Source organism: Pholis gunnellus, assembly GCF_910591455.1.
Source record: "Pholis gunnellus genome assembly, chromosome: 5".
In the NCBI taxonomy this organism is placed as follows: Eukaryota; Metazoa; Chordata; class Actinopteri; order Perciformes; family Pholidae; genus Pholis; species Pholis gunnellus.
The window spans coordinates 27539496-27564596 of record NC_136531.1 but is presented as its reverse complement, the minus strand read 5'-3'; the positions used below and the strand labels follow the sequence as shown (position 1 = coordinate 27564596).

Sequence of the window (25101 nt, the reverse complement as noted above, 5' to 3'; positions counted from 1 at the left end):
AGCTGGTGTATTTCTGTTGTAATACTGAGGTTCAATTGTCAGTCTGGTTGAACCATTGTACAGTGTTTCGTTCTCTAGCAAAATAACTATTATTTGCCCACACAAGTCCACTACTATGAGGATCAACATACAAAGACCTCTCCTAATTCCACGACTGCACTTCACAACCATCTTGGGTCACAAGTGAAACATCCAACATAATTGTGGCAGATAAGTAATACTTGAATGACAAGAGATCACCTGGCACTGCTGCTGGTTTCCTAATCATGTTCAGAAAATGATTGGGAAACAGTTTTTCCAGTCAAGTGTGTGTGTGTGTGTGTGTGTGTGTGTGTGTGTGTGTGTGTGTGTGTGTGTGTGTGTGTGTGTGTGTGTGTGTGTGTTGTGGTCTTGTGTAGGCAGCTTTACAGTCTTTGTGGTAGCGTAAAATGAATTTAAAATTCAGTATATAAAGGGCATTCTTTGATGTTAGTCTCTAAGTCTAAACTTAATAGTGTGATCCTATTCTTGTGTATGTGTGTGTGTGTGGTGTGTGACTCAGTAGTTTGTCAGTCTGCCATTTAGTCTGTCATTGAGACGTTGCATGAGTTCTACATTGATGGTTACAAACAATGTCCTTACAATTTGTTGGTTTCTATTTGGGGATCTGAACACATCAACTGACAATCCACTGGAAATAATTACGCTTTGTGTGCTAAATAATAACTGATATTGGTATGTATGCATTTAGTCAGATAGCTGGGAGTGTGTATCATGTCAATAGCAGCTCTGCCTGTTTGGCTGATACAACAGGGTTGAAAAAGATCTCACACATACACACCTACTGTCAAGCTAACACACCATAGTGACACACAAACAGTGCACTTTATTTACAGTACATGGCAACATGAAGGCATGTATTTCTGCACACAAACATGCACATGGAAATATGCACTCACACACATGCATATCTGTATATTCAGAGTAACCTCGACTAATTTAAGTATAAGCATTTCAGTACACCTTGCTCTGAATGCCATGTTAAATTTGGCTTCCATATGTACACTCACACTTCATGCACACTGCTGCACATGCCAGGCACCACAAACACACACACACGCAGCAGCAGAGCACATCCTGAAAGCCTTTTTCCTGTTCACTATCACTTTCTTTCTAAAACACCCCCTCTCTTTCCACTGAACCTCTGTCCATCATTCTGAGCCACAGTGACTATAATCTTTTCTTTTACTGCATGTTTGACCTGTGGCTCATCTCTTTACACACAGAGCTGAGGAATGTCAGCTATGTATACATCCCTGCTGTTACCACACACACACAGTTTTCTGTTAAACCTTCATAGTCTCCAAGTCAAACTGAACGGGAATGACCTGTTCCCGTCTCATTGGGTAATGCTAGGTGGTTTTAATAGTTTGCCTGTGAAGTTTTACAATGTGGAGTTACACTGGCGTAAATATAGAAATTGTAGTCACTCCACTTGCACTGGGGCCCCTGGGGAGAGTGCAAGCCCTCCAATAATGTATTAGATGGCAAGCGCTAGGCTGTGATTCAGACACTTCTAAGATAAGCCTGTGTTAAAAGAAGAACTGTCATTAAATAACTGTTAGTGCCACTTGCTATATTTTCTCTGGAAAAGGCAAACACACATCTCCACCACATCTTTTTCGGGGGGGATGATAGTCGGTAGCGAAAACAAAATGTATACAGGTAGACATTTTCACACTAGGGAGAAGAAGAGGGGTCTCTTCTGAAATGATGTCATTATATTTCACCGCCACCTGCCAAGCACCTGCTGTTACACACAACACACACACACAGTTTGTGTTGTCCATTCTATGATAGAGAGCAAGCTTGTGTTTAAGCTGCTCTCAGCTGTCGCTGGCTTTGTGTCTCCATCACCATGGTGACGGGCGCTTTCACTCACACTATAGGGCTCCATTCAGAGGGAAACAGCAACTGTCCCAGCTACAGCCAGTTGTGAGTGAGCAGTTATATATTAAGTTATATCCAGTTATTCCAGGCACAAGTGTGTAAAGTTTTTTTGTTTTTTTTATCAAATGTACCTTTCAAGAGATGGCATCCATATGTTCCTGGTGGATGACTGGTTCTGCTGCTCCAATACAGAACGCACTGAGTGATGGATCATTGCTTAAAAAGCTAACCAAATATTTCAGAATAGAAACAGACTTGAATCAAAATGGCGTGTGATGATGACGATGACGTAAAGACAGAGAATCATGTATGTGCTTGTGAGAGAGAGAATGAGTCCTGCTGCATACTTCTGAGCTGACTTGCAGATGTTTCAGGGTTGTCTGCTGTAAGAGTAATTAAATTGGAATGTGGTTGTCAGGGAATGCTGAGGAAGACAAGACACACAAACACAAAGAAAAATATGTTATTCATTACCTCTTGAGACACTGACTGCTCCAGGCATGTCCCATCACAGTATAGTCAGAGAGCAGGGGAATTGAAAACGCGCGACCATGTAGTGACAGACATGACATGCCGGCGTGTAAATAAATTAAGCACAAGTACTCGTCCTTCAAGCTCCCGTCTCTCTGCTCTTCTACTTCTTCTACTCTTCTACTTCTACAGGGTGCGCGCATGACAGCTCTCATCTCGTTCGCCCCCTGGTGGTTGGCTGATTCAGGAAGCGTTTGATTTGATATGTAGCAGAGCACGTATTTTAAACGTTAATATCGCAGACGATCATGCTCATTTAATCGTGGCAGCCAAAATCGTGATCGATTAATTGTGCAGACTGAAAAAAAATCATAATGCGTCTCTGGTATTGTTCAGGGGGCCGGACCAAATGTGGAGGCGGGCCGCATCCGGCCCGCGGGCCGTAGTTTGGCGACCACTGGTCTGGACTAACATAATGTGATATGATGATTGTTGTTAAAATGGTAAATAGTCAAATTAGTAGCTCAGTATTGGCTAACCAACTTCACATCTGGCCTCTACTTCCCTAACATCTGCCCTCAAAAAGGATTTATAAAATATAATGTTTTCGGTGGAGACAACGGTCTGTCTGTCTGTTTAGTTTCCGAACCGGAAGCAAAACAAAACACAACTGTGTGTTCTGCGAGGCTATGCTAAACTAGTTTAGTAAGGGAAAAAAATGCACAAACTCACGCTACATTCTCCCCGCAGCGTTTAGGCAGCTGTTCCCTACTGATTCAAACTGGGCTAAACAATCGCCACACAATCCACATTTCTCGAGATCATAATTCTTGCTTTGTAAAAGAAACAGCCCAAATAGATTCAATTATCCGGACCCTAAACCCACGAAGGACGGTAATGCTTCGTGATTAACAGACAATGCATATGGTCAAAATCGATATAATTAACACAATGACAAGAGCGAACTCACAAGAACCAGTCACATTTATTTACAACAAAGCATGACAAAACAATCCAGCAACACTCACACTAAAGACCAGGGCCATTCAAACAGTATTTACATCAGGGAACAATATCCATAAACGACACAATAGGCAAAATTAACACACTGCAGATGTAAAGAAAATAAAAGCAGTTTCACTTACCAAATGCTGTTCTATTTAAATACAGTCCATCCTCCTGTCTTTGTTTACAAAGAGTTCAATAACGCGGCTGTGCAGTACATCCCTGCATTTCAGTTCCAGCAAGAGGTCCCTTTCGATTGCCATGGATGCCAGTGATGACAGTCGAGCCTCCCCAGTTGTATTTCGCCGGTCGTCTTCGGCCGCCGGTTGGTCGTCCGTCTTCGGCCGTGGACCGGCGAAGGGCGGGCCGCGGTTGTGGAGCTGAATTCCCTGCGAACGTGGTCGTTGAGTTGTAGATCCACTCGAGTCTCTCCAAAAGTACCGACACTCAGTTAAAATGAAACACATTCCCAGCCATAACATGTGCAACGCTTCTCCGACGCTGCATACAAATCCTTTTGCTGGCTGGGTCAGGGCTGCCAGCTGTGGGGTTGGCTGGCCATTTCTTACTTTGTTCAGTTTGTCTGGAAATGTCCTTCTTGAGAAAGGCGTTTCCAGTAACTCCGTTGCCATAAAAATGCCATATTTTCTTCTATATCTTTCCACTTGAACTGCTACAACCTAAGTTCTGCTAGAAAGCATAAGTTTCACTTTAGTCACGTGCTCACCCACTGACCAATCACAGCACACTCTGCACCTTGCGGCAGAGCTGCACCTGGATTCTGAGCTGCAGTAATGCTGACGTAGTTGTAGGCCTGCAAGCCGCTCTGGCACATCAAAGAATTTCAAACTAAAGATCTGATTGGTTGAACACTGACAATCAACGATATTGTCCCCATTCACTTAAACAGCACATGGAGGCACTAGTGAGTCTGCAGGCTGGGGCCTCTCTTCTTACCTAGAGACACAGAGGTGAAATCTGATTGGATAAAAGCTCTACTTAAAACAAGCTGCACTGGAAGCAGAGCAACTGAGGAAGACAGTAGCTGTGCAATGAGAAAATAAGATAATGGGAAAAATATTTTTATAAATTATAATACATATAAGAAAAAATTAAATGTATTTAAGAACAAATATTAAATTATAAAATAGCTATAACTTTGTGATTCTGTTTAGGCCAGCAGAGAAGGCTTTGCAGGCCCTGACAGCCCACCACTGATATATAGTGTATATATCTTGTGCAGCTCTGTGCTCTAATACAATTAGTCATTCAGTTTTGTTTTCTATCACTGTATTTTTGAGATATTGTTTCACAAAATGTTTAATTCTAGTTCAGTGTATGCTCTTCTTGTACTGTACATTCTTAATAGAAGAATGCTTTACTGCTAATTTCCTATGAAATATTGATCCCTAAACTGAAGTCCAGGTACTTTCACTGCTCATTTTCAGTCAGAAGCACATACTAACATTTCCTCTGGCTCTTCTTGTCTCCTTCCAGTCGCATCGTCACAGTGCTGCGAGCGTCTCCAGAAGGGGAAGGAGGAGGTGCGCGTCAGCTTGGAGGAGGCCTTGAACAGGCTGCAGAAGCAGCACAAGGAAGAGCTTGTGCAGCTGGAGAACAGGTGCGGCATTTACTTCTGCTGATGTGCTCACAGCTGGACACTTAGCCTCACACACAGTACATGGAATTTAGAAAAAAAAATATAACTCCTAAGTGTTACCACGCTGTTGTTTAGAAATGAAAGCCTGCACTGATTCCACTGTTCTCTGCAAGTAGCTTGTGTCTCGAATTGAATGTTCCTCTTTGGGTGTCAGATTGAGGAGTTTTTATCAAACGGAGTGGGACAAAGTCCACCAGACGTACCAGGAGGAGGCCAACAAATGTCGCATGTTGATGGAACAGCAGGTCGGAATACACACACGTACACACACACACGGTGTTGTTACAGTCACTCCTCTTAACAGGTCACTCCTCTTTACAGGTAACAATGTAAAATGATCTTTAGAGCCTACGTCTCTCACATAAAACCAAGTTTTATTATGAAACATTGACAGAGTTGAACACAACAGGTAACAAAGACAACCCTCCTATACACAATGCAACACGACATGTCATACATGGATTTAATGGATTCATAAATCGCTGAACAGCTAACACGTGTGCAAGAAAACAGTTTGATATGTGGTCAGTGCATGTTTGTCTGATCATCTCTGAATCTTGAGCGTTATTATCTGAGATAATAACTCTGATTGGTTCACAGGAGGTTGGTGTGACTCGAAAAGTTTAGATTTAGCAGACACCACGCAGCTGCTCATAAAAAAATCTCTGCCAGAGATTCATGACTACACCTCTGAATCAGTTGATTGCAGTTATCAGTAAACGTACTGCAGCCTGAACAATAACGTGAGGCTTAAGTTACTTTATGGTCAGCAGTTACATGCGTAACCAATTTGATCAGAGCGGAGCCTTTCAAAAAAATGTCCACACTTTTCATTCATGTAAACACGTTGCGTTTGTGCTGCAGCAACACCTCCCACCTCCCCACAGACACTTTCAACTTTTTGTCTGATCCAAAGATATGACCTAAAAGTCTGCACTACAGTTGTAATAGAAGAATCACAATGCTTTTTCTAATATACTGACAAGGACAGTACCAGAAGCTCAAACGAACTAGCATTAAGAGGGAGAGATTCGATCAGACATTTCTTAGTTTCACTTAGCTTCACTTAAGTCCTTTGCACGCCGCCCTGATTTGTGCCTATATCCTTTAGGTGGAGGAAGTGAGGAGCCGACAGGAAACAGAGAGGAAAAACCAGGAAGTGAGTCACAGCCAGAAGATGGAGTCTCTCAAACTGCAGTATGAGACCTCCATACAAGGTGTGTGCAGGACCAACATATACAACACCTTTCACAGCTCAACATTTGGAATAGTCTATTACCGGCTAAACAAAGCTGAGGACTTTACGCACTTAACCATCTTAAGGGATTTATATGTTGAACTGTTCAGGCATTTATCGCTTTGATATATTGAATTACATTTTCAAGATGAGTCATTACTGATTTGTCAGGCAGTTTGCTCGATCATTTTATGCTAATGTATGTTTCTGCATTTCAGAGCTGAAGAGGATCCAGCAGACGGACCTGGAGAACCTGAACAAAACACTGAAGGATACTGAAACATCTCTTTCTGTAAGAGACCTTAACACTTACATTTCAAAAGAAGGTGTACAACGTCAACGTCGTAATGAAACAGACAATTATTGTAACGTTTTTAAAATGTTCCTAGAACCAGAAACATATTGTACTTCAAGGTGTAGTTCCCCCCAAAACAATATAACTGTATATCACATTCCTAGGCTGTCTTTGGTCCCACAAAAGGTTTTCTATCAAATGGCATTGAGGAGAACCTGTGCAATGCTTTGTTTAGCAATGGTTTAGCAAAAATAGTTGTTTGGATTTCCATGAGCCCATGAATGGATACCAGACAATTGGATAATTCTGCACAATAGTTCGTTTTTCAGACATTTTATAACCTTTTTTTTGTATTTCAGTCTTCCATCTGTTTGCATGTTTACAATTTTCAGGCTCTCCACTTTCCTTAATGCCATTCAATAGAAAAACTTTTCTGGGTACTACGTACAATTTATTTTGTTTTGGGATTAATTATCCTTTAAGAACAGAGTGAGTATTAACGGTGAGTTTCAATTGTTTGCCTAATTTTGAAAGAGCCTGGTATGCACATGCACTGATCTATTTACTGTATCCTTAGTGACTCACTGCAGGGTGGTTAGATGTGTTTGCTCACTAAACAGGCGCTATCAAACAAGAAACTTTTCCAGTTTGGTTTGAAAAAATGCCTGATAACATAGGAATATTTTTTTTGCACTTTGTTACATCTTAGGGCATGTCTGGAGTCTTTTTCTTTTCCTTTCTTTTCTTCATATTGGCAGTTCCACACGAGTCATAGCCCTATTTGTAGGCCTCTCCTCGAAAATTGCATACCTATACTAAAAAGAGTGTATTTCTGCAACTACAAAGTCTATTTTAATACTTTTGATGTTATAATAAAAAAGGTAACACTTGTGAGATTTGTTCAGATGTGTAAATATCAGTGTATATGTTACTGGTTAAGAGTAAATGAAGATGGCACACAGCTCAAATTGAAAAGTTTCAGGTTTGCCTGAAAAAAAAGCACTTTTATTGTTATTATTTCTTTGGAATGATGCAACTGCAAGTCAAAAACCTCTCCCAAATCATAGCACAATATGTGAACAGTCTCTGTGCAAAGGTTGACTTTGATAAAGTGAAGCAGAACAGAATTAGAGAGGTTTTAGTACAGAGAGGTCAGGCGAGGTCACCAAAATGGTCATTTTGGAAACATCAGTTCCATTTTAATTTTATGTACTATAAAACTATATATTTCACTTGTTTTATCACTAATGGTGTTCAATACATCCAAATACAGCCGTTTGGCTTCATTTTGAGAGCCAGAATCCTCTCTGAGCCCTCTCTGTGTGTCTCTGCATCATGGAGTTTTGAATGACTCCAGTTCCTCTGTATATAATTCCTCTAAATACCCGAGATTTTATCCTTTGTCTTCACAAAAACAGCTCAAGTTGAGGTGTGTTTCTGATAATTATCGATAAAGCGGTTTGTGATTCTGGTGCTTGTTGGCTCATATCTCTGTAATGGTTTCACAGAGAGATATATTGAAGATATCTCCATAATCTGTGTATAATTCTCTTGCTTTCTGGTATCTCAGTTTTCCGTGTTAGCTTGTAGCTTTGTCTTGGTAGCTTTGTCCGGAGTGCGGAGTCGGCTCAGCCATGGCGAAATATGACATTATATATATATTATGATATTATGGTAATTATTTTAGTTGTTTGTTTTAGTTGTGTAGAATTGTGTTTGGAGTGTGTAAAAATGGCTTACATGACCTTGTAGACCAGACTTTTTTGTGTAATCTGGTATATAACATGCATTATATTTGTTCCCGATAAGTGCATTTTCTTCGACGGTATATGCTAAGCTTTTCTCCACCACCAGGCACTCGGGCTTAAAAGGAAGCAACAGTTAGATGAGTTTACCTGCTACTGTTTTTCACTCTGAAGTGTCCTAACTTTGTAAGAACCAAAGCTCAGTGTTAACCCAATCATTCTTCTTTCTTTGTCCTCCTCTGTCCCTCTTACTAGGAGAAAATGTGTGAGCTGTCAGCAGAGAAGGCAGCTCTGAATGAGAAGCTGAAAGCAGAGGAGGAAAGGAGGAGGCAGATACTCACTGACAAGAATCTGGTAAAGCTGCAGTAATAGCTTTCTTTTATTGTTACTCTCTGCTCAGACAGAACACAAAGATTGTGGAGGTTGTGACGATTGATAGACAATGTTGGTCTGAATCTGTTTCTCTGCTTCCCCCTGCTGGTTTCAACTTTAACTCGCTTAAAACACATTTGACTTAATTAAAAAAATGACATGATAAGCATGACCGCATGGTGACTTAGTAATCAATATTACAATCTTTGTCTGTGCTTTCCCCACTGAGAGCATTCAAGTTGCATGTGTTTGTTTGTGCAGAAGGACTCCCACACAGTGTACCTGGAGCAGGAGCTGGACAGTCTTAAGGTGGTGCTGGAGATCAAGAACAACCAGCTGCACCAGAAGGAGAAGAAGCTCATGGAGATGGACAAACTGGTAGGCACCAGTCTTTCTCACATATTATTATCATCTTGGAGTGTGGTGGCATTTTCAGTCTCAGTAGAGTCTAATATTCCAAAAATAACGTCACTTTTTGTACATTATTTTGAGGACAGAATTGGTCAAATTGAAGATGAACACAAAACATACAGTCCAGCCATATTGACACTGTTCAGAGACTTGTATGCTTGTACCCAACCAGTCTTTTTGTGTGGTGGTGTGTGTCACAGTTGGAGACTAATGTGAAACTAGAAGAGTGTCTGACTAAGGTCCAACAGGAGAACGAGGACTACAAGGCCAGGATGGACAAACACGCTGCTCTCTCCAAGTATGTACTCCAGGTGCTGTGTGTGTGAGATAGTGACTCATCTCTCTGCAGATCCGTCTTACCATATGCTCTTACAGCAGGATTGTTAAGTCTATCTGCCTCCTGTTTTTCCTCCACTTCTCGCTCAGTTATCCATCCGCCTCTGCTTCATGGCTCAATTAGACCTGTAACTCAACCCAAATTATCATGATGAACGTAAAGAACAAATATGGCTATTGTTTTTGTTGTGAGGACTCAAAGCTGTCAGCATAGCAGTGCATGTGCGCAGGAAGGTAGACATGGGCTTATTGCAGTCCTGCGACAACCACAGATACCTTGTCCTTGTCTCATAGCATAGAAATTTGTTGCAATAGCAGGAGTATATTTTGCTGGATCACACATGGACGGTTGACCTCTGTTAGTTCTTGTTTGAGAGTTCAGTTTACCTTTGAAAAAGTTGACCTGCATGAAGCACTTATTAAATCCAAGTTCAGTTAATTCCTTTCAAATTGTTTTAACGTCCTTTTTAACGTTTCAAATCGTTTCAACATCAGAGTCCAGTCTGATAGCCTCAGTGTTTCTCCCCTCAGCTCACTCTCTGTCTCCCCCTGCAGGCATCTGTCCAGTGAACAGGCCAAACTCCAGCAGACGCTGCAGAAAGAGTCCACGGTCAACAAGCGTCTGTCCATGGAGAACGAGGAGCTGCTGTGGAAGCTGCACAACGGTGACCTGCTGGCGAGTCCCCGCCTCCTCTCACCCACCTCGCCCTTCGGCTCACCGCGCAACTCTGTCTCCTTCCCCACAACTGCACCCTTATCGCCCAGATAACCCCAGCAACGAATGACAAACCATTCCTCTCCTGTAACCTCCTGCTTGTCCTTGTCACCTTTACAAGAGAAAGACTTCAGTCACAGCTGGATATTAATGATAAACTTGTACATTTGGAATAAATTGCTTAAAAGACGCTTCTCTTGAAAGTAAAAAGACATTGCAGTGGCACCGATGCACTTATGTCTGAGAGTGGGACTGACCTTGCTCTCTACCAAAAGCCTGGTTCTCCAACAAACCTTTCTTCTTTTTGTGAAGAAAGCATTAATAACAGGAACACCTCAGCGTCTGTACAAGGCGCCTCACTCTTGTTATGACTATCCTAACCTGTTTTTCCGATATGTTGTACAGTTTAAGTCCCACTCATCCTGTTCTTTTATACCGCTCTTTCTTAAGAAGTGGATGAGAAAAACCTTGGATTTGTGGCATATGTAGGTTTGTGGAAAGAGACTCAAAGTTGTTTGGGTTTGGCAAATCATAAAATGACGGGTACCTCTCGTGGATTAGCATGGATTCTTTTGCCTTTTCTCTTCTTTTTAAAGATGGCGTTTTTCCCCCAAAGAGCGAAGTTCAATCACTTATTTGCTTTGGACCTCTGGAAGAAGTGGATGAACTTGGTGTCCTTCTGTGGGCAAACAGGAACTCATATTCTGTTTGTTCATCTGAGGAACTGACCGAAATTACTGACATGATCCTTTGATGTCTGTTCCTCCACGTAAACTCCTCACAACCTCTACCTGAATCTACTACGTGGAATGTAATCACCTTTGGATGTTAATCTGAGCAGCCCAGTTTAGAGACGCAAACACTATCTCAGAGCCAAATATGCAGAAGAAGTGTGCTGGCCGGGAGAGTGTTCACCCCCTTTACCAATTCCTTTCAATCTCACATGAACAAAGACATAAGACTATCCCGCCCCACAGCCTATAAATCACCTTGTGTCCAAACAGAAACAAGGCAAAGCTGAACTAGTGGCTGATCAGTTAATATCTGTCTTTGCTTTGGGTCACGTGAAAACCCGCCAGTGATCATTTCCACAGAGAAAACTCCCCAGACTCTCCTTAACTGGCCGGTAACTGGCCTCTGTTTTATGGAATCACTTTGTCTGTCTAGTGTCTGTCCTGTAAAACCTCAGATGTACCCAGTTTGCCTCAATTCCCTATGTTCAGTTTTATTTTGGACATGGAATAAATACAATATGACATTAGATCAAGGCAATATTGTTTAATTTTCAATATCAAAACAAATGCAATGGTTTACATTTCTGAAAGTCAAAAAGGCGAGTACAGGATGTGAGTGAGATGACACTGATTTCACCCAGTGTCAAATGTTAAGTCAAATGTGTTTTCAGCTCTAGTAAGGACACACGTGTTGCTTCCACCACTTGCTCTCTATCGGCCATGAGGAACTGCAATGACGTTGCCTGCCGCTTTGCTGGGGTTGAGTTGAACTGGTGGCGGATGCTCGAGGTCAGCGGCTCTTACCATCATGACCACGGATTTGATGGAGTACCACCAACCATGCCATGTGTACCACACCACCCCATCATCGGTCATCGCTTGGTACGGTCCTTTGTAGTAGTGACCGTTCAAGTTGCCTGAATCGCACCTGTGATGAGGACGTAAAATAAAAAGAAATAGATGAGACACTTGGCCAGCAGTAACTACTGTATAAATATACTGGTGTGTGAGTGTGTGTATTGCCATTTTGAACTTTTCTCCCTTGTTTTTCCTCTATTCATTTGCACATGTGGTTCTTCACAGCATAACTGTAGTGCCACAGTGAGACTGAAGTATTTAGTTTCTAAGTATTAAGTATACCTGCTGAACCACCAGCCTGACTTGCTGTGTCTGATACACCTGGCGTCGTTTTCTGCGTCGCCGCCATTTAGCCGGTCAAAGGTGCTGAACTTGACCCCACTGTCTGGACCGGTCCATTTCTTCCCAGCAGAGGGGTAACCGCGGACATCAGCCAGGGCGTCTCCTGCATTCCCATTGTACTCTCCCACATGTAACTGGTACTGGTCCTTTGAGTGAACAGGGGAGTCAAAGAAAAGAGTTTTGAATGAATCATTGATGTTTCAAAAGCGCTTTGGTATTTTAACATGGAGCCAGACGTCCTTGCTGTTGTTTCCATACATAGTCTAAATAAGGACCCTACTGTTATGGGAAATGAATAGAGGGCAAGGTTAAAGACTGAAAAAGAATGCTAATCAGAAGAGAGAGAGACGGACAGAAGAGAGGGTTACAAACTCTTTTTACAAAATAGAAAAATAATGCAGTGGATTACAGACAGAAATTGATACAATACAGTCTTCAGAATTTAAATCATTTTCCAAAAATACATTAATTCCACAAAGGAGAATGAGATTTTTTTAAATGTAAACAAAATGTTGAATCCTATTGAAGGAATCAACTTTTTGTTGCTATAACTCATATTACAACCCTCACCTATGAGACAAGGTCTCTTTTTATTTTCACACTTTCCTACTTGTTTGTTTTTACAGTGTCTGTTTCACCTTTTCATCATCCACTTTGAAGTTATTGTACTCTGCATAGCGCTGATTTCCCTCGAAGTCCTCCATGTTGATCCGCAGGTCGTAGTTTCCTAGAAGACATCGAGTTACAGAGGCAAGGCTCCTATTATGGACAAATCATGTAAACAAATGCACATACAGATAGACACACCTTGTGAAGTGAGATCGTGTAGAGGTTTATTTCCCAACCAGAATTCTCCATCAGGTGAGTAGAGGTCTCCAAATCCATGCTTGTACTCCACCCACGCTCTGCACACACCGGGGGCACGTACTGATTTTACATTCACTCACAATGTCAAATTTCTCGACACATGGAGATTGTCAATTCCAATTTTTGATGTGTGTCAAGATGACACACACAAACACACACCTGTCAAAGCTCTCTTTGCCGTCTTTCCTCCTCTGGAAGACAGTCCATCCTCCTCCATTGTTCATGTCACAGTAGACGCTCAGAGCTGTGTGAGAGCCGTCTGGACGTATCACATACAGCCCATTGGCTACGTTATCGTCTGCAAACACCTCAGAGCAGTCTGAATGCACAAAGATACAAGATTAAATATTCACTAATTAGCATAGCTCTAACACTTGTGCTAAAGACTCTGCCAGGACTTAAGCCGGTAGTATAAGTAGCTAGTAATTAACTTGGTGTGTAAGTAGCTAGGCAGGTAGGACAGCCAACAGGTATATTAACACAATAAAAGAAGCCTGTGAAGGCAATTAGTGCCTTAGTGAAGGCAATTAACACAAATAGAAATCTCTCCCTACCTCTATAGAGGTTCTTGGGGCCCAGGTATGAGTTTGGTATGTATTCCAGCTGCTGGGCCTGGCTGTTGTGGAGCTCCTGGATGTAGCGATGCTGGTCGTTGATCACCTTCATCAGACCCCGGATCTCCGCTTCCAGACGGATCACCTTCTCCTCACATGGCACAGGAGCCTGGACAGAGAAAGAAAGACTAATTTAGTAACTGGTACATCCAGGGTTACAGTCAGAACCAGTTAACAACTTGCTTCTTGGATAAAAAACGCAACTGTTATGCAAAGAAAATAAACCCTCGAAAATCTCCTTGGTCAGGAAACATAAGTTCTCAGTTTAAGTGACGAACAAAGAGATGAGAATTAAAAAAAATCTATGATCCTTGCAGTTTTCAAACAATCACAAACCAAACGGGTGAAAAAGACATGGAGGTCAGGATAACAACAAGGCTGCTGACACCTGTTCAGGTTTATTGTCAAGGCTGCCCTCAAGATGTATTCTTGCATTGTTAGAGAGGCACGTTTTAGTATGTCATTTATTTGGGGACCCGGTGTTACCCAGAGTAAAGCTGCTAAATAGGTTTTTATCTGTAATCACCTGGGTCAGTTGACACACAAGTAGCATAACTATTGAGAGCAGACATGAATTGATCACCCTCAACCCAAAACCAGTGTCAAGGTACTGAATCTGACAGAAACAAGCGTACTTAAATAGGTACCACTTGAGATATTTGGCCTACCGTGTCTGCTTTGTCTTCAGCTATTGTTTTAACGAACTATTGTTAAGAACATGAATAGCAGCACAACTTTCCAGAAACAAAGTTCCTGTTACTTTGGATAATCCACACACCCCACCATGATCAGTTTTGCATTGGAACTAGTCATTTACCAAACAAATAGTCCCTATAAAAAACTGTCCATTGTGGGGTCTGTGGATGAGCCAGTATAACAGGTACATGGTTTGAGGAAAGAGAGTGTTAACGTTTTGTAAATGACATTTTTTAATACTATCACAACCACACAACAAATCTAATCACCTCTGTACTATATTTGAAGGCAGAAATCTTACTTTACTTGCACAAAAAAAACTATCTGCAAGGAAAATGGAATGATTAGAATACAATAGTACAGTATAATATAGTGAAAATTATCTGGTGTTTCTTACCGCCAGAGAGGCAGCTATGTGAAGAAGAAAGGCCATTAATATCCTCAGCATTCCCATAATCAGAGGTCTGATTGGTGACTGAATCAAACTGCCACACTCTCTGGGTATTATCTTTAGAGTCTCACGGACACTCTCTCTCTCTTTCTCCTCCCTCTCTCATGTTGATCGTTGCTCTTTCTCCCCATGACTCTGTATGGCTGGAGATTATTAGACTGCACGTGGACCAGTGACTGCCGTTAGGTTTGTGTCCGGTGAGGCATTGACTCCTTCACAGTCAGATTTACAAGTGAACCCAATAGAGTATCTTAAATCACCATTCAATTGGCAGCTTGCACATTGACTACTGGTTGTTTTTCATATTTCATATCAGCATTCTTTACACACACATAGGTACGATACATATTTGATTCCACCGGGGGACCTGCCACACCGGGAGCGTTTCAGAAGCAGAGCGCGCGCCACCCGCGAAAATCGCGAGATCCCGCAATAATCTGTGTAACAACCACGGATGTATAAAGAGAACAACAGACACATAAAAGTTTACTTTACCTGTCCGACGTTGAATTGCTGTCAAGTTGGTCATATTTTCCAGTTTTTTGAGAAATGTTTAAGCTTAGATATAGAATCTTAAATGTTTGTGGTCAAAGCTAAATATTTTCATACTTCACACAAAATATTTTGTTGTGTGAAGTTGTTGTAATAACTAAATAATAATAATAATAAATAGGAAGAAGATGATGAAGAAGTTATCAACACAGAAAAGTCGGTTTTATATGTTTTATATTATAGAATAACAACAAAAACGATGATAATAATAAAGTGTAACATAAAGGACTTAAGGTATAAATAAACTAAAAGGTGCAATAAAATGTAATGTAATGTAACCCAGTGACCATTTTTCCGATGAAAACACGTTTAATAGACGTCTACGCCCACCGTTGAATATCAAAGTCAAATGAACTCAACTTGATATCTCTGTGTTCTTGGCTGGTCAAAAAAAAGCGTCAGCTAAATGACTGTAATGTAATGTAAGGATGCTGATTGGCTAAATTGTATGTCACACATTTCTATCTTTAATCAGCAATTGGCTAAACTGCTTCACAGACTTTCTCCAGCTTTCTCCAGCGCCCCAGCTCTGTTGAGACGTGCAGGAAAAGCATATGTTTTGCACAGAAATCATATTTTTGAAATATGGAATCACCCAATATGTGTAAAACACAAATATTGACAATTTGTATAGTTTATTATTATTTATTCTTTTTATTATTGTGGCCCTAGCGCCACTGACCAGTTCCCAAAGTACTGAAGGTGTGTGATGGTGGCTTTCTAAAGTGACTTAACACAAACGTAATATCAGTAACGTTAGACCTAGCTAAGTAACCTAAGTGCTAAAATCGCCATCTGTAATATCATAAACAGTGATGGGACAGGTGACATTATACGTTAGGATGCGTTAGCTCATCGTTAGTAAAGAGTTACCGAGCCACGGGTCATTCATTCAAATATCAATATTTCTCAATTAATTTGTATTGACAGTAGTTAAAGGTGGGACAGGACAAGGCGCTCAAAGGACTTCATGACCACAGAGGTCAGGGCGACGGGCCTGTAGTCCTTGGTTTTTTGGGGACGGGGATGATGGTGGAGACCTTGAAGCAGGCTGGAACGTGGCATGTCTCCAGGGAGGCGTTGAAGATGTCTGTAAACACCGGAGACAGCTGATCAGCACAATGCTTCAGGGTGGAGGGTGAGACAGAGTCCGGGCCGGCTGCTTTGCGGGGGTTCTGTTTTTTAAAAAGCCTGTTGACGTCCCTCTCCAGAATAGAGAGAGTCGTCACTGGGGGTTGGGGGGACACTTGGATGGGTGATACAGAGGCATGGGCCCCTGCCGGGCTGGGAGAGGGGGACCTGGTGGTCTGGGGCTGGTTGACGGGGCTGTGGGGGATGGAGTCAGGGCTGCCCCAATGTCCATCAAAGCGACAGTAGAACTCGTTCAACTCGTCTGCCAGGCGGAGGTCATTCATGGAGTGTGAGGCCTTTGGCTTGTAATTGGTGATCTGTCTGAGGCCTCTCCAGACAGAAGCAGAGTCGTTTGCTGAGAGCTGGTGTTGAAGTTTCTCAGAGTACAGTCATTTAGCATCTCTCACCGCCTTGCTAAACCTGTACTTTGACTCTTTATACAAGTCCTTGTCCCCACTCTTAAATGCCTGATCCTTGTGCAGCCTTAGCTGTCTGAGTTCCGCTGTGAACCAGGGTTTGTCGTTGTTATAACTCACCCTGGTGCTTGATGGAACACAGCTGTCCTCACAGAAGCTGATGTATGAAGTCACAGCCTCTGTGCAGTCATCCAGACTGTTGGTAGCAGTCCTGAACACATCCCAGTCTGTACGGTCCAAGCACGACCGAAGATCCTCCAGAGCCTCAGTGGTCCATTTCTTGAATTTCCTCACCACAGGTTTACAGAGCTTGAGTTTCTGCCTGTATGCAGGAATCAGATTGACCATGACATGATCAGTGAGTCCCAGTGCAGCACGAGGGACGGCATGATAAGCCCCGCTGATTGTGGTGTAACAGTGGTCCAGAATGTTCTCCTCTCTGGTTGGGAATTTAATAAGCTGTCTATATTTAGGGAGTTCATGGCTGAGATTTCCTTTGTTAAAATCACCAAGGACAATAACTAGAGAGTCCGGGTTGGTCCGCTCCACACAACGTATCTGTTCGGCGAGTGTCCGCTGTGCCTCCTGCACGTTGCCCAGCGGCGGCATGTAAACACTGACCAGAATGAATGAAGCGAACTCACGGGGGGGAGTAGAAGGGTTTGCAGTTTATGATAAAAGTTTCCAGATCAGGAGAACAGTGCTGCAGAACCACTGTCACATCGTTGCACCAGCCACTGTTGGTATAGAAACAGATTCCTCCACCCTTCGATTTGCCGGAGAGCTCCGTGTTGCGGTCCGCTCTGAACAGCTGGAAGCCAGCCAGCTGGAACGCGGAGTCCAGTATCGATCCACAGAGCCAGGTCTCAGTAAAGCACAAAACGGAAGATGAAGAAAAGTCTCTGTCTCTCCCCACCAGTAGCTGAAGTTCGTCCAGTTTGTTGCACAGTGAGCGGACGTTTGAGAGAAATATGCCCGGCAGCGGTGTGCGAAATCCACGTGAGCGGAGATGCACCAGCGCTCCGGCCCGTTTCCCTCTCCTACGGCGTTTCACTGCATGGGCTAAGGTGAGAGCACCTTTGACTAGAATGTCCAGTAATTCCACAGAAGTTAGCAGAAAAGTTGAAACTAAGTCCGCTGGAGTTGTACCCCTGATGTTCATGAGCTCATCTCTGGTGAAAGAGCTCTGAGTATCGCAGCATAAAACTGAATTAATGACAAAAACAACACAAAACAAAGCGCACCAACACGTCGAGGCAGCCGTCCGTGGCGCCATCTTGTGATATGATTTGGGAGAGTCTAGGCCAGGGGTGGCCAACCCGCGGCTCCCGAGCCGCATGCGGCTCTTTGCTCGGTTTCATGCGGCTCTTACGTTCATATCGAAGTTTGTATTTGTGTTTTTTTAATGTGCGTGTTCGCTTCGCTTGAGTTAAATACGGTATTTTCGTCAAACGCGCATGTGCGGCCACAGATTACGTTCCTCGTCGACCCATTTAACGCCGAGATGGACTGTTTGAAAGCCCCGCTAGTCACAGATGAGGATGCGGCTGAGTTGGAGATGATCGATCTTTGTGAGGAGGACCAACTCAAACCTGCTTTAAGGGACGGGACCATTGAGTTCTGGAAAAGTGTGCCAATGAAAAAATACCCCAATGTCAAACGGGCTGCGCTTAAGATACTGTCAATGTTTGGGTCAACATACATCTGAGAGTCTGTTTTCTACCCTGAAACACGTGAAATCAAAGCATCGATCTGTTCTGACTGACACCCATGTGAAAGAATTGCTTCGAGTGGCAACAACGGAATACAAGCCAGATTTGAAGAGGATTGTTCAAGGCAAGGAATGCCAGAAGTCCCACTAAGTAACATGCATAGTAAAAGAAAAACACTATTGTAAATTATTATATTTTTGTTTGTGGACTTGGTTGAACTGAGAGTTTGTCTGTGTGAGACAGTGCACACAATGTTCATTGTTGAAAATGACTGGCCTGTGGTCTTAGTACTGTAGGAGTCACTTTCTGTCATTATCATGTTGGTGTGTGACATTTACAATAAATCTGGCTGAGCAAAGGTATGTGTGTGTGTGAGGAAGGGATAGGGTGATGTTCATGTGTGCCCATGTGTATGATGTGGCTCTTTGCGGTAACACAGTAAAAAATGTGGCTCTTGGTCTCTGACTGGTTGGCCACCCCTGGTCTAGGCCTTCGTCTGCATCATTTCAAATCAATAAAAGTGCTTTTTTTTTCAGGCGAACCTGAACATTTTCAATTTGAGCTGTGTGTTGTTGAGGCTGAAACTGGTGGAGGAAGCGCAAGGCCGCTGCTGTGTTTACTTCTTTCTGCGCAGGCGCATCATAAAGTAACTCGATCCGGTCCAAATTCAAAACAGTATTTAATTAAACAATGACGACTGTAAACTGATGATGACAATTATAATCTATAATACACTATCGATAGTATGCATCTCGAGAGCAGAGACCACGTGCAACTCCCCTCACAGGCCCGACCAAGTCGGATCCTGCAAAGCGAACTACCATGGCCCGGCGCACGTCCTCGCAAACAGTCCTTCTATGTCCTTTGATGGTCGGAAAGTGTCCCACGCTGTCGCAAAACACAAAGGCCGTCTTCTGGGGTCAGTGATTGGCTTCCAATCGCTCTGACGCCTCCTTCATCGATCCACTGCTCATCTCAATGGCTAGACCCCTTGTGACATCACCTCTGACATCACCTCTGACCTGCCCTCTGTCCTGCGGCCGCATGGTGTTACCCAGGAGCCCTCTGTTTTATGGCCTTCTGCTCCTCATCAGTTGTCTCCGGTTCTCCTCCTCCTTCCTTGGCCATTTGTCCAGCACCTCTGTGACCCCTTTGATGTCTCTGTCTCATGGCTCAGAACCCCCATAACGATGTGACTGTACTTTGGTTCAACACTTCCAATGATTATGTTAAAAGACTCCTACAAGTAAACTTATTGCAAACATATAATATCTTCTATAAGTAAACATCCTGTAAACCTATATTACATTCCATAAGTAAATATATTGTGACTCTTAACATAATTTACATTCTCATCATTGTGACAATTTTATTCACCACTAGGGGTGCTATAAATTCTACTAAATAATGCTTTTAATTCTTAAATTCTCCACAGTGTAAGATTCATCCAGCATTTACCAGTAACATACGCAACGGGTTTGCTCGTTTGTTCGTATAATGTTGGGATAGCAGTTTGGCTGAAGTATTTTCGCCCCCGGTAAGATTAAAAATCCAGTGTTTTAATCATTGCTCTGAGCCCGTCTTTCTCAACTGTCTGCAGCGAGACCATGTCCTTGCATAGCTGGATCGTTATTGCGTTCGTAATGTCGCTCTGCCGCTTGCTTTTCTTGTCATATGCAGCGCCTCGAGCAAATGCCATCTTCAAGCGATGTCTGACCCTTTGGCTTCACTGTTTCACTCGCACCAACGTTACTGGTTCCGACGGCCATAATCGCATACACTCTTGGTATTCCAAAACATGTTTTCTGCTGAGGTGCTGGAGTAAGTTGCTCGTGTTACTACCAGCAGCAACAACAGTGGCTCGACAAACTTTGTAATATATAGTCTTTTGGACGTCGTACTTTTTAAAACCAAAACACTTCCAAACAGCAGAGACAGCTCCTCTCCTGGGCACAGACTCTATCGGTGCATCTACGGTCTGTCTTTGTTCATCCTGCATCGCTCTGTTCTGTTCTTTAATGTAGCGTTACTGTAGCGACGGAGCCTCTCCCAGCTGTTAACAGACTGTTGTGCTACCGGGCTAACTAGCTGGCAAGCTGTACCCAACATGCCGTTCGGCGGTGTCATTTTATAAATGTACAATTATTAGTGTTACAAATTGTTAATGTGTCACAAACCGTTGTGTCGTGGTGTTTTGCTCTGTTAAAAAGCATTAGTTGTGGGTTATTAATTGTTGTGTTGTAAAGTTATAACCACGATTAGGGGTCCCTCTCAATACACTGAACAGTACTAGAACTAGCTCCAACCGGGGCGCTCATAGCGGCGAACAATATACTGTAGCCTGTTGAAGAGTTACAGCAATTGTTTCGGCTATGACGGTGTGTGAAAAATGAATATCATACATGAAGTTAAAACCGGTATATACCGCCCAGCACTATACCACGGTATACAGTGAAGGGACAGGCACGTGTGTAACTAGCGTTAGTCATTAGTCAATTATCAATACCTCAATTAATTTGCAATGACAATAGCTATAAAGTCTTGACTTACTTTTGAATTGTTGGTAAGCAAAAGTCCATCATTGTCCGTCATTGATCATTGATAGTAGGTAACCCTAATGTCTCCGGAAACTCAAGAGATGTTGGTCAATTGATGGGGCTTAATCTTGGTAGCTATACGAGTGCTGATTGGCCATTACAGGTCCACCTGTGAGTAGGGTTGGGTACCGAAACCCGGTGCCAATATGGGTGGTGGAGGAATGGAGACTACTGGACATCGCTGCGGTAAAGTCAGCAGACACTCAGGTCTCCGTGGTCAACTCAGCAGACACTTAGATGTTAGTGACCTATACGCTGAAATTCACGGTAAACGCATTCAAACGGTACAGATCGGGAGCGAGCGAAGGACTTTGAAAGTTAGCGGAAAGATTTAACGTGAGACAACATCCGGTTTCTTCAGAGAAACATCCGGTTTTCAGAATAAGATGCCAACAAAGTATGAATTAAATTGACATTAAGTATAAAACATGCTACCTGTATCTCGTGAGTTAAAGGGAAAATACACCTACATTGTGCGTAAGTGTGTCTTTATTCTTTGATCGCTGGGTAACCATCATCACCTCTGAGTTACAGCATTATATTGACAGTAGAGCTGTAACAGTAGAGCTGCATTCACATGCTCTGACTCATGAAAACACAACACACGCATTTTGGTGCTGAAACATTTTATTCATGTTGCACAGCAGTTGAACGTTTCACATGAAGTCACACACTGAGCACAGATAGTGAAGAGGTATAACTGCTACTGTGTAAAGGGAATACTGCTGTTAAAAAGAACCTTATTTGTTTAAAGTGTTTGCAAACCAAATGTTGTTGCACTTTTGTTCATATAGCAGTACTTTTAAAATAAAAGTGCACAATACACTACCTTTGAATTAATTATTGAACTTTGCCATAACAATGAGATTAACCACAAAAAAAACATGCGATTAATCGCGATTAAAAATTGTAATAGTTGCCCAGCACTAATATGTATAGTATACTTTAAACAGTTAAATATATTGTTAAATTTGAAAAAAAAAAATTTGACTTGGCAATATCGGTTCAGGTACCGTTTAGGCACCGGTATCGTTTTAAAAGTATCGTTTTAGCACCGGTATCGGAAAAAACCCAAACGATACCCATCCCTAGTTGTGACAGCCAAGTCTGTAACCTTTCCGTCTGTAACCACAAATCAACCAAAAAGTGTCCACTGTGGCCAATCGGTAATCGTATCGCAACCAAGAATTAACCAAGAATTGACCAATCGTCGTCTTTGAGCTCATGGAAATGTGCGGTGGATGACGGGAACTGCCGAACTGCGGTTTCCTACTTACCGGCGTGGCGAAAGTAAGTCAATCCTGTGTAACGTTAGCTATTATCAATACAAATGATTTGAGATACATCGATATTTGAATGAATTACCCGTGGCTTTGTAACGACGGGCTAACATCTCTAGGTAACGGTACCTTTCCTATCACTGTATAGCGTTACAATTACAGCCTGCATCCTGATAAATGTCAAGTCAATTTAACAGTAACATACAGTGTCCATTAGGAGCTGGCTCAAATTGTGGCAGTGGCAGCTAGCACAGGCACTTCCTGTTGCCTCTTAAAATGTCTTATTTTCACTATGGGTGGAGTCAACAATGTCCTGAACGCATTGTCTGGAATTATTAAAAAATCTATTTTCCCTGTTGCAAGCTGGAAGTGCTAGCTGCCACTGCCACAATTTGAGCTTGCCCTTTCTCACAGTATGTAACAAAATGACCTGCCTGTTGATGACATTGGCTAGCTAACGTTAGGGGGTAATCATACCTACACTGTAACGTAACGTATATTATAATGAATGATGAACGTCACCTGCATTCTGTCATTAGGCTGCTGGACTGTCAGTCAGTTACTGGCTATAATAGCTTTTGCACAATTTGCCATTATTATTAACGATTATAATAACAGGGGGTACCCGCCCGCTGCAGACGACATGTGCGAGTCGGCAAAGCTCCGCCCCCAGCTGCTCAGAATGCCATGGGCTTGTTTATTCAAAGTGTGCAGATTGCACCGAAGTCAAAACAGCATTCCATGAGGTCCCCAGCAATACACTCCACTAACTATTATTTGGCCATATTGCTGCATTCATTTAGCCTACGAGCGTCTCTGCTCAGCCATTATGAGCATACCTGGTCCTGACAGCAAGCAAATTGAGAATTAATTAATCTTCGGGTAAGCAATGTATTGATTAAACTCTATTGGTTTATAGTTGGATTTACTAAACAAAGACTAGTTTAGTAAATCCAATTTAGCAATTGTGCAGCAGAGCCCCACTTAATTTTAAATCTGGATTTTCTTATAAACCTAGTTTCGCTGAACTCTGATAAGAACCAAACTTAGATTAAATAAAACACTGCCTTACTACCACCTGCCTCCACGACCCCTACCAGCGAAACGTTTTAAAGATCTCTGGGACCTAGAACACTGAATATTTTTCACTCACAACTGGCATTGTCACCATGCTGAATTTTTTTTAAATATCTTATAGCATTATTTGTATCTTGATATTGTCTTTCCGTACCTTGATTAAATGTCTGCCAAGTGTGAGCTGTGTGAGACAGACCATTTCCATTGACCGATAGACCCCCTATGGGTGAAAACCTCTGAACTACCCGGTGGTAAAGAACTTGGACGAGTGAGTTGTTGTGAGGAGAGCCCAGCCTAGTGGGGAGTCGCCCCTTGATTTAGATAGGAACTCAGTTTGTCTTTTGTGGCAACAACATTGAGGTGTAAATCTCATGTAAGTCATATCGAGGAAACCAGAATTCAATTTGCCTTTTAGTCTTGTGTACAGACGTGTATTAGTCAGAGAAGCACTGATACAACTGTCTGTGCACCTCCTTGCTGCATGGCTACTTTGCAACTTTCAGTCCAACTATTTCATCTTTTCAGTCTGCTTTCAGGGCCTGTTATTCTATTAAAACTGCACTTATAAAAGTGGTGACTGATCTTCTGTTTACTATGAATTCAAATTCCACCTCAGTTTCTATTGCTGGATCTCAGTAGAGCTTGTGACACCATTGATTATTGTATATTCCTAAACCGACTTTGTAATCTATTTACAGTCTCTGGCCTGGTTCTTGCGAAGTTTAAGTCCTGCCTTATTGTTCCAAGGGTTAAATCTGATGTCGGAGAAGCAGCTTTATCTTTTTATTGTCGTCCCTTCTTGAACACCATGCCAGATTGCATCAGATGTGCTTCAACTTTAACTGTTCAAGAGCACACTGAAACCATTCCATTTCCTCCTTCCCCTGCAAATGTAAAATAACTCTTTGTGCCGTCTTTTCAGGCCATCAGGGGGCAGCAGATGGGACATGAAGAGAGGATGGTCCTCACCCTGAAGACAGGCAGAAACGGCCACAATGCACGCTATATTAGTGTTTAAACAATTAAAGCAAATGTATTGAAGTGCGTATGCTGGGACAAAAAATGCAGAGAAGACGTGATGATTATGAGAAACAAATGGTATTCACAAATGTACTCCTCGTTATTTTAACATGGACTAACGGATGTTTGTCATAACAGCACCAACAGAATAATCCATTCAAATTTGAGTTGTTAGTTGTAAAGAAGTTTGCTTAATTGTCTCATGCCATGGAGTAATTTGCATTAGCTTCAATGAGGTACCGTGCATAACTTCATTACTCACTGTACATTACTCACTAATTGTGGCTTGTACAAAGAATGTGAATGTTTACCATATCTTCTCACTTGTATTTTAGAAATCATTTAATTGCAACAGTAATTAAATGATTTGCATTTAGATGGTTCATTTCAAATTTTGGACATTAGTGACTCACGTCACTGGAATATTTTAAACGAACTGTATTTGTCATTCATCCATTCATACACTGATGGCAGGGCCTACCATGCAAGGTGCCACCTGCCCATCAGGACTAACCAACCTTACAATTTGGGGTTACGAGTCTTGCCCAAGGACTAAACATGGACTAGAAGAGCCGGGC

General features: G+C 42.3%; 2 protein-coding genes across 5 annotated transcripts in view; one reads left to right on the top strand and one right to left on the bottom strand.

The window, feature by feature from the left end:
- Nucleotides 1-11434, top strand: part of LOC306696503 (uncharacterized protein) — a 76381-nt gene extending 64947 nt beyond the window's left edge. For 3 of the 4 annotated variants that reach the window (XM_079160140.1, XM_079160142.1, XM_079160139.1), the window contains exons 11-18: nucleotides 4903-5026; nucleotides 5220-5310; nucleotides 6177-6282; nucleotides 6521-6594; nucleotides 8598-8696; nucleotides 8976-9092; nucleotides 9326-9423; nucleotides 10017-11434. In XM_079160140.1, the coding sequence (XP_079016266.1) occupies nucleotides 4903-5026; nucleotides 5220-5310; nucleotides 6177-6282; nucleotides 6521-6594; nucleotides 8598-8696; nucleotides 8976-9092; nucleotides 9326-9423; nucleotides 10017-10230 (923 nt within the window). In that variant the 3' untranslated portion in view covers nucleotides 10231-11434. The remainder of the gene's footprint in view (nucleotides 1-4902; nucleotides 5027-5219; nucleotides 5311-6176; nucleotides 6283-6520; nucleotides 6595-8597; nucleotides 8697-8975; nucleotides 9093-9325; nucleotides 9424-10016) is intronic. The other variant, XM_079160141.1, reaches the window with a different exon arrangement.
- Nucleotides 11435-11621: 187 nt separating this feature from the next.
- On the bottom strand, nucleotides 11622-14741 carry LOC306695512 (fibrinogen-like protein 1; the record flags this gene model as incomplete). The annotated part of the gene is made up of 7 exons (XM_079158768.1): nucleotides 11622-11838; nucleotides 12051-12256; nucleotides 12749-12837; nucleotides 12918-13015; nucleotides 13137-13296; nucleotides 13532-13700; nucleotides 14685-14741. The coding sequence occupies 7 exons, from the start codon at nucleotides 14739-14741 to the stop codon at nucleotides 11622-11624; spliced, it is 996 nt and encodes a 331-aa protein (XP_079014894.1).
- Nucleotides 14742-25101: the final 10360 nt, after the last annotated feature.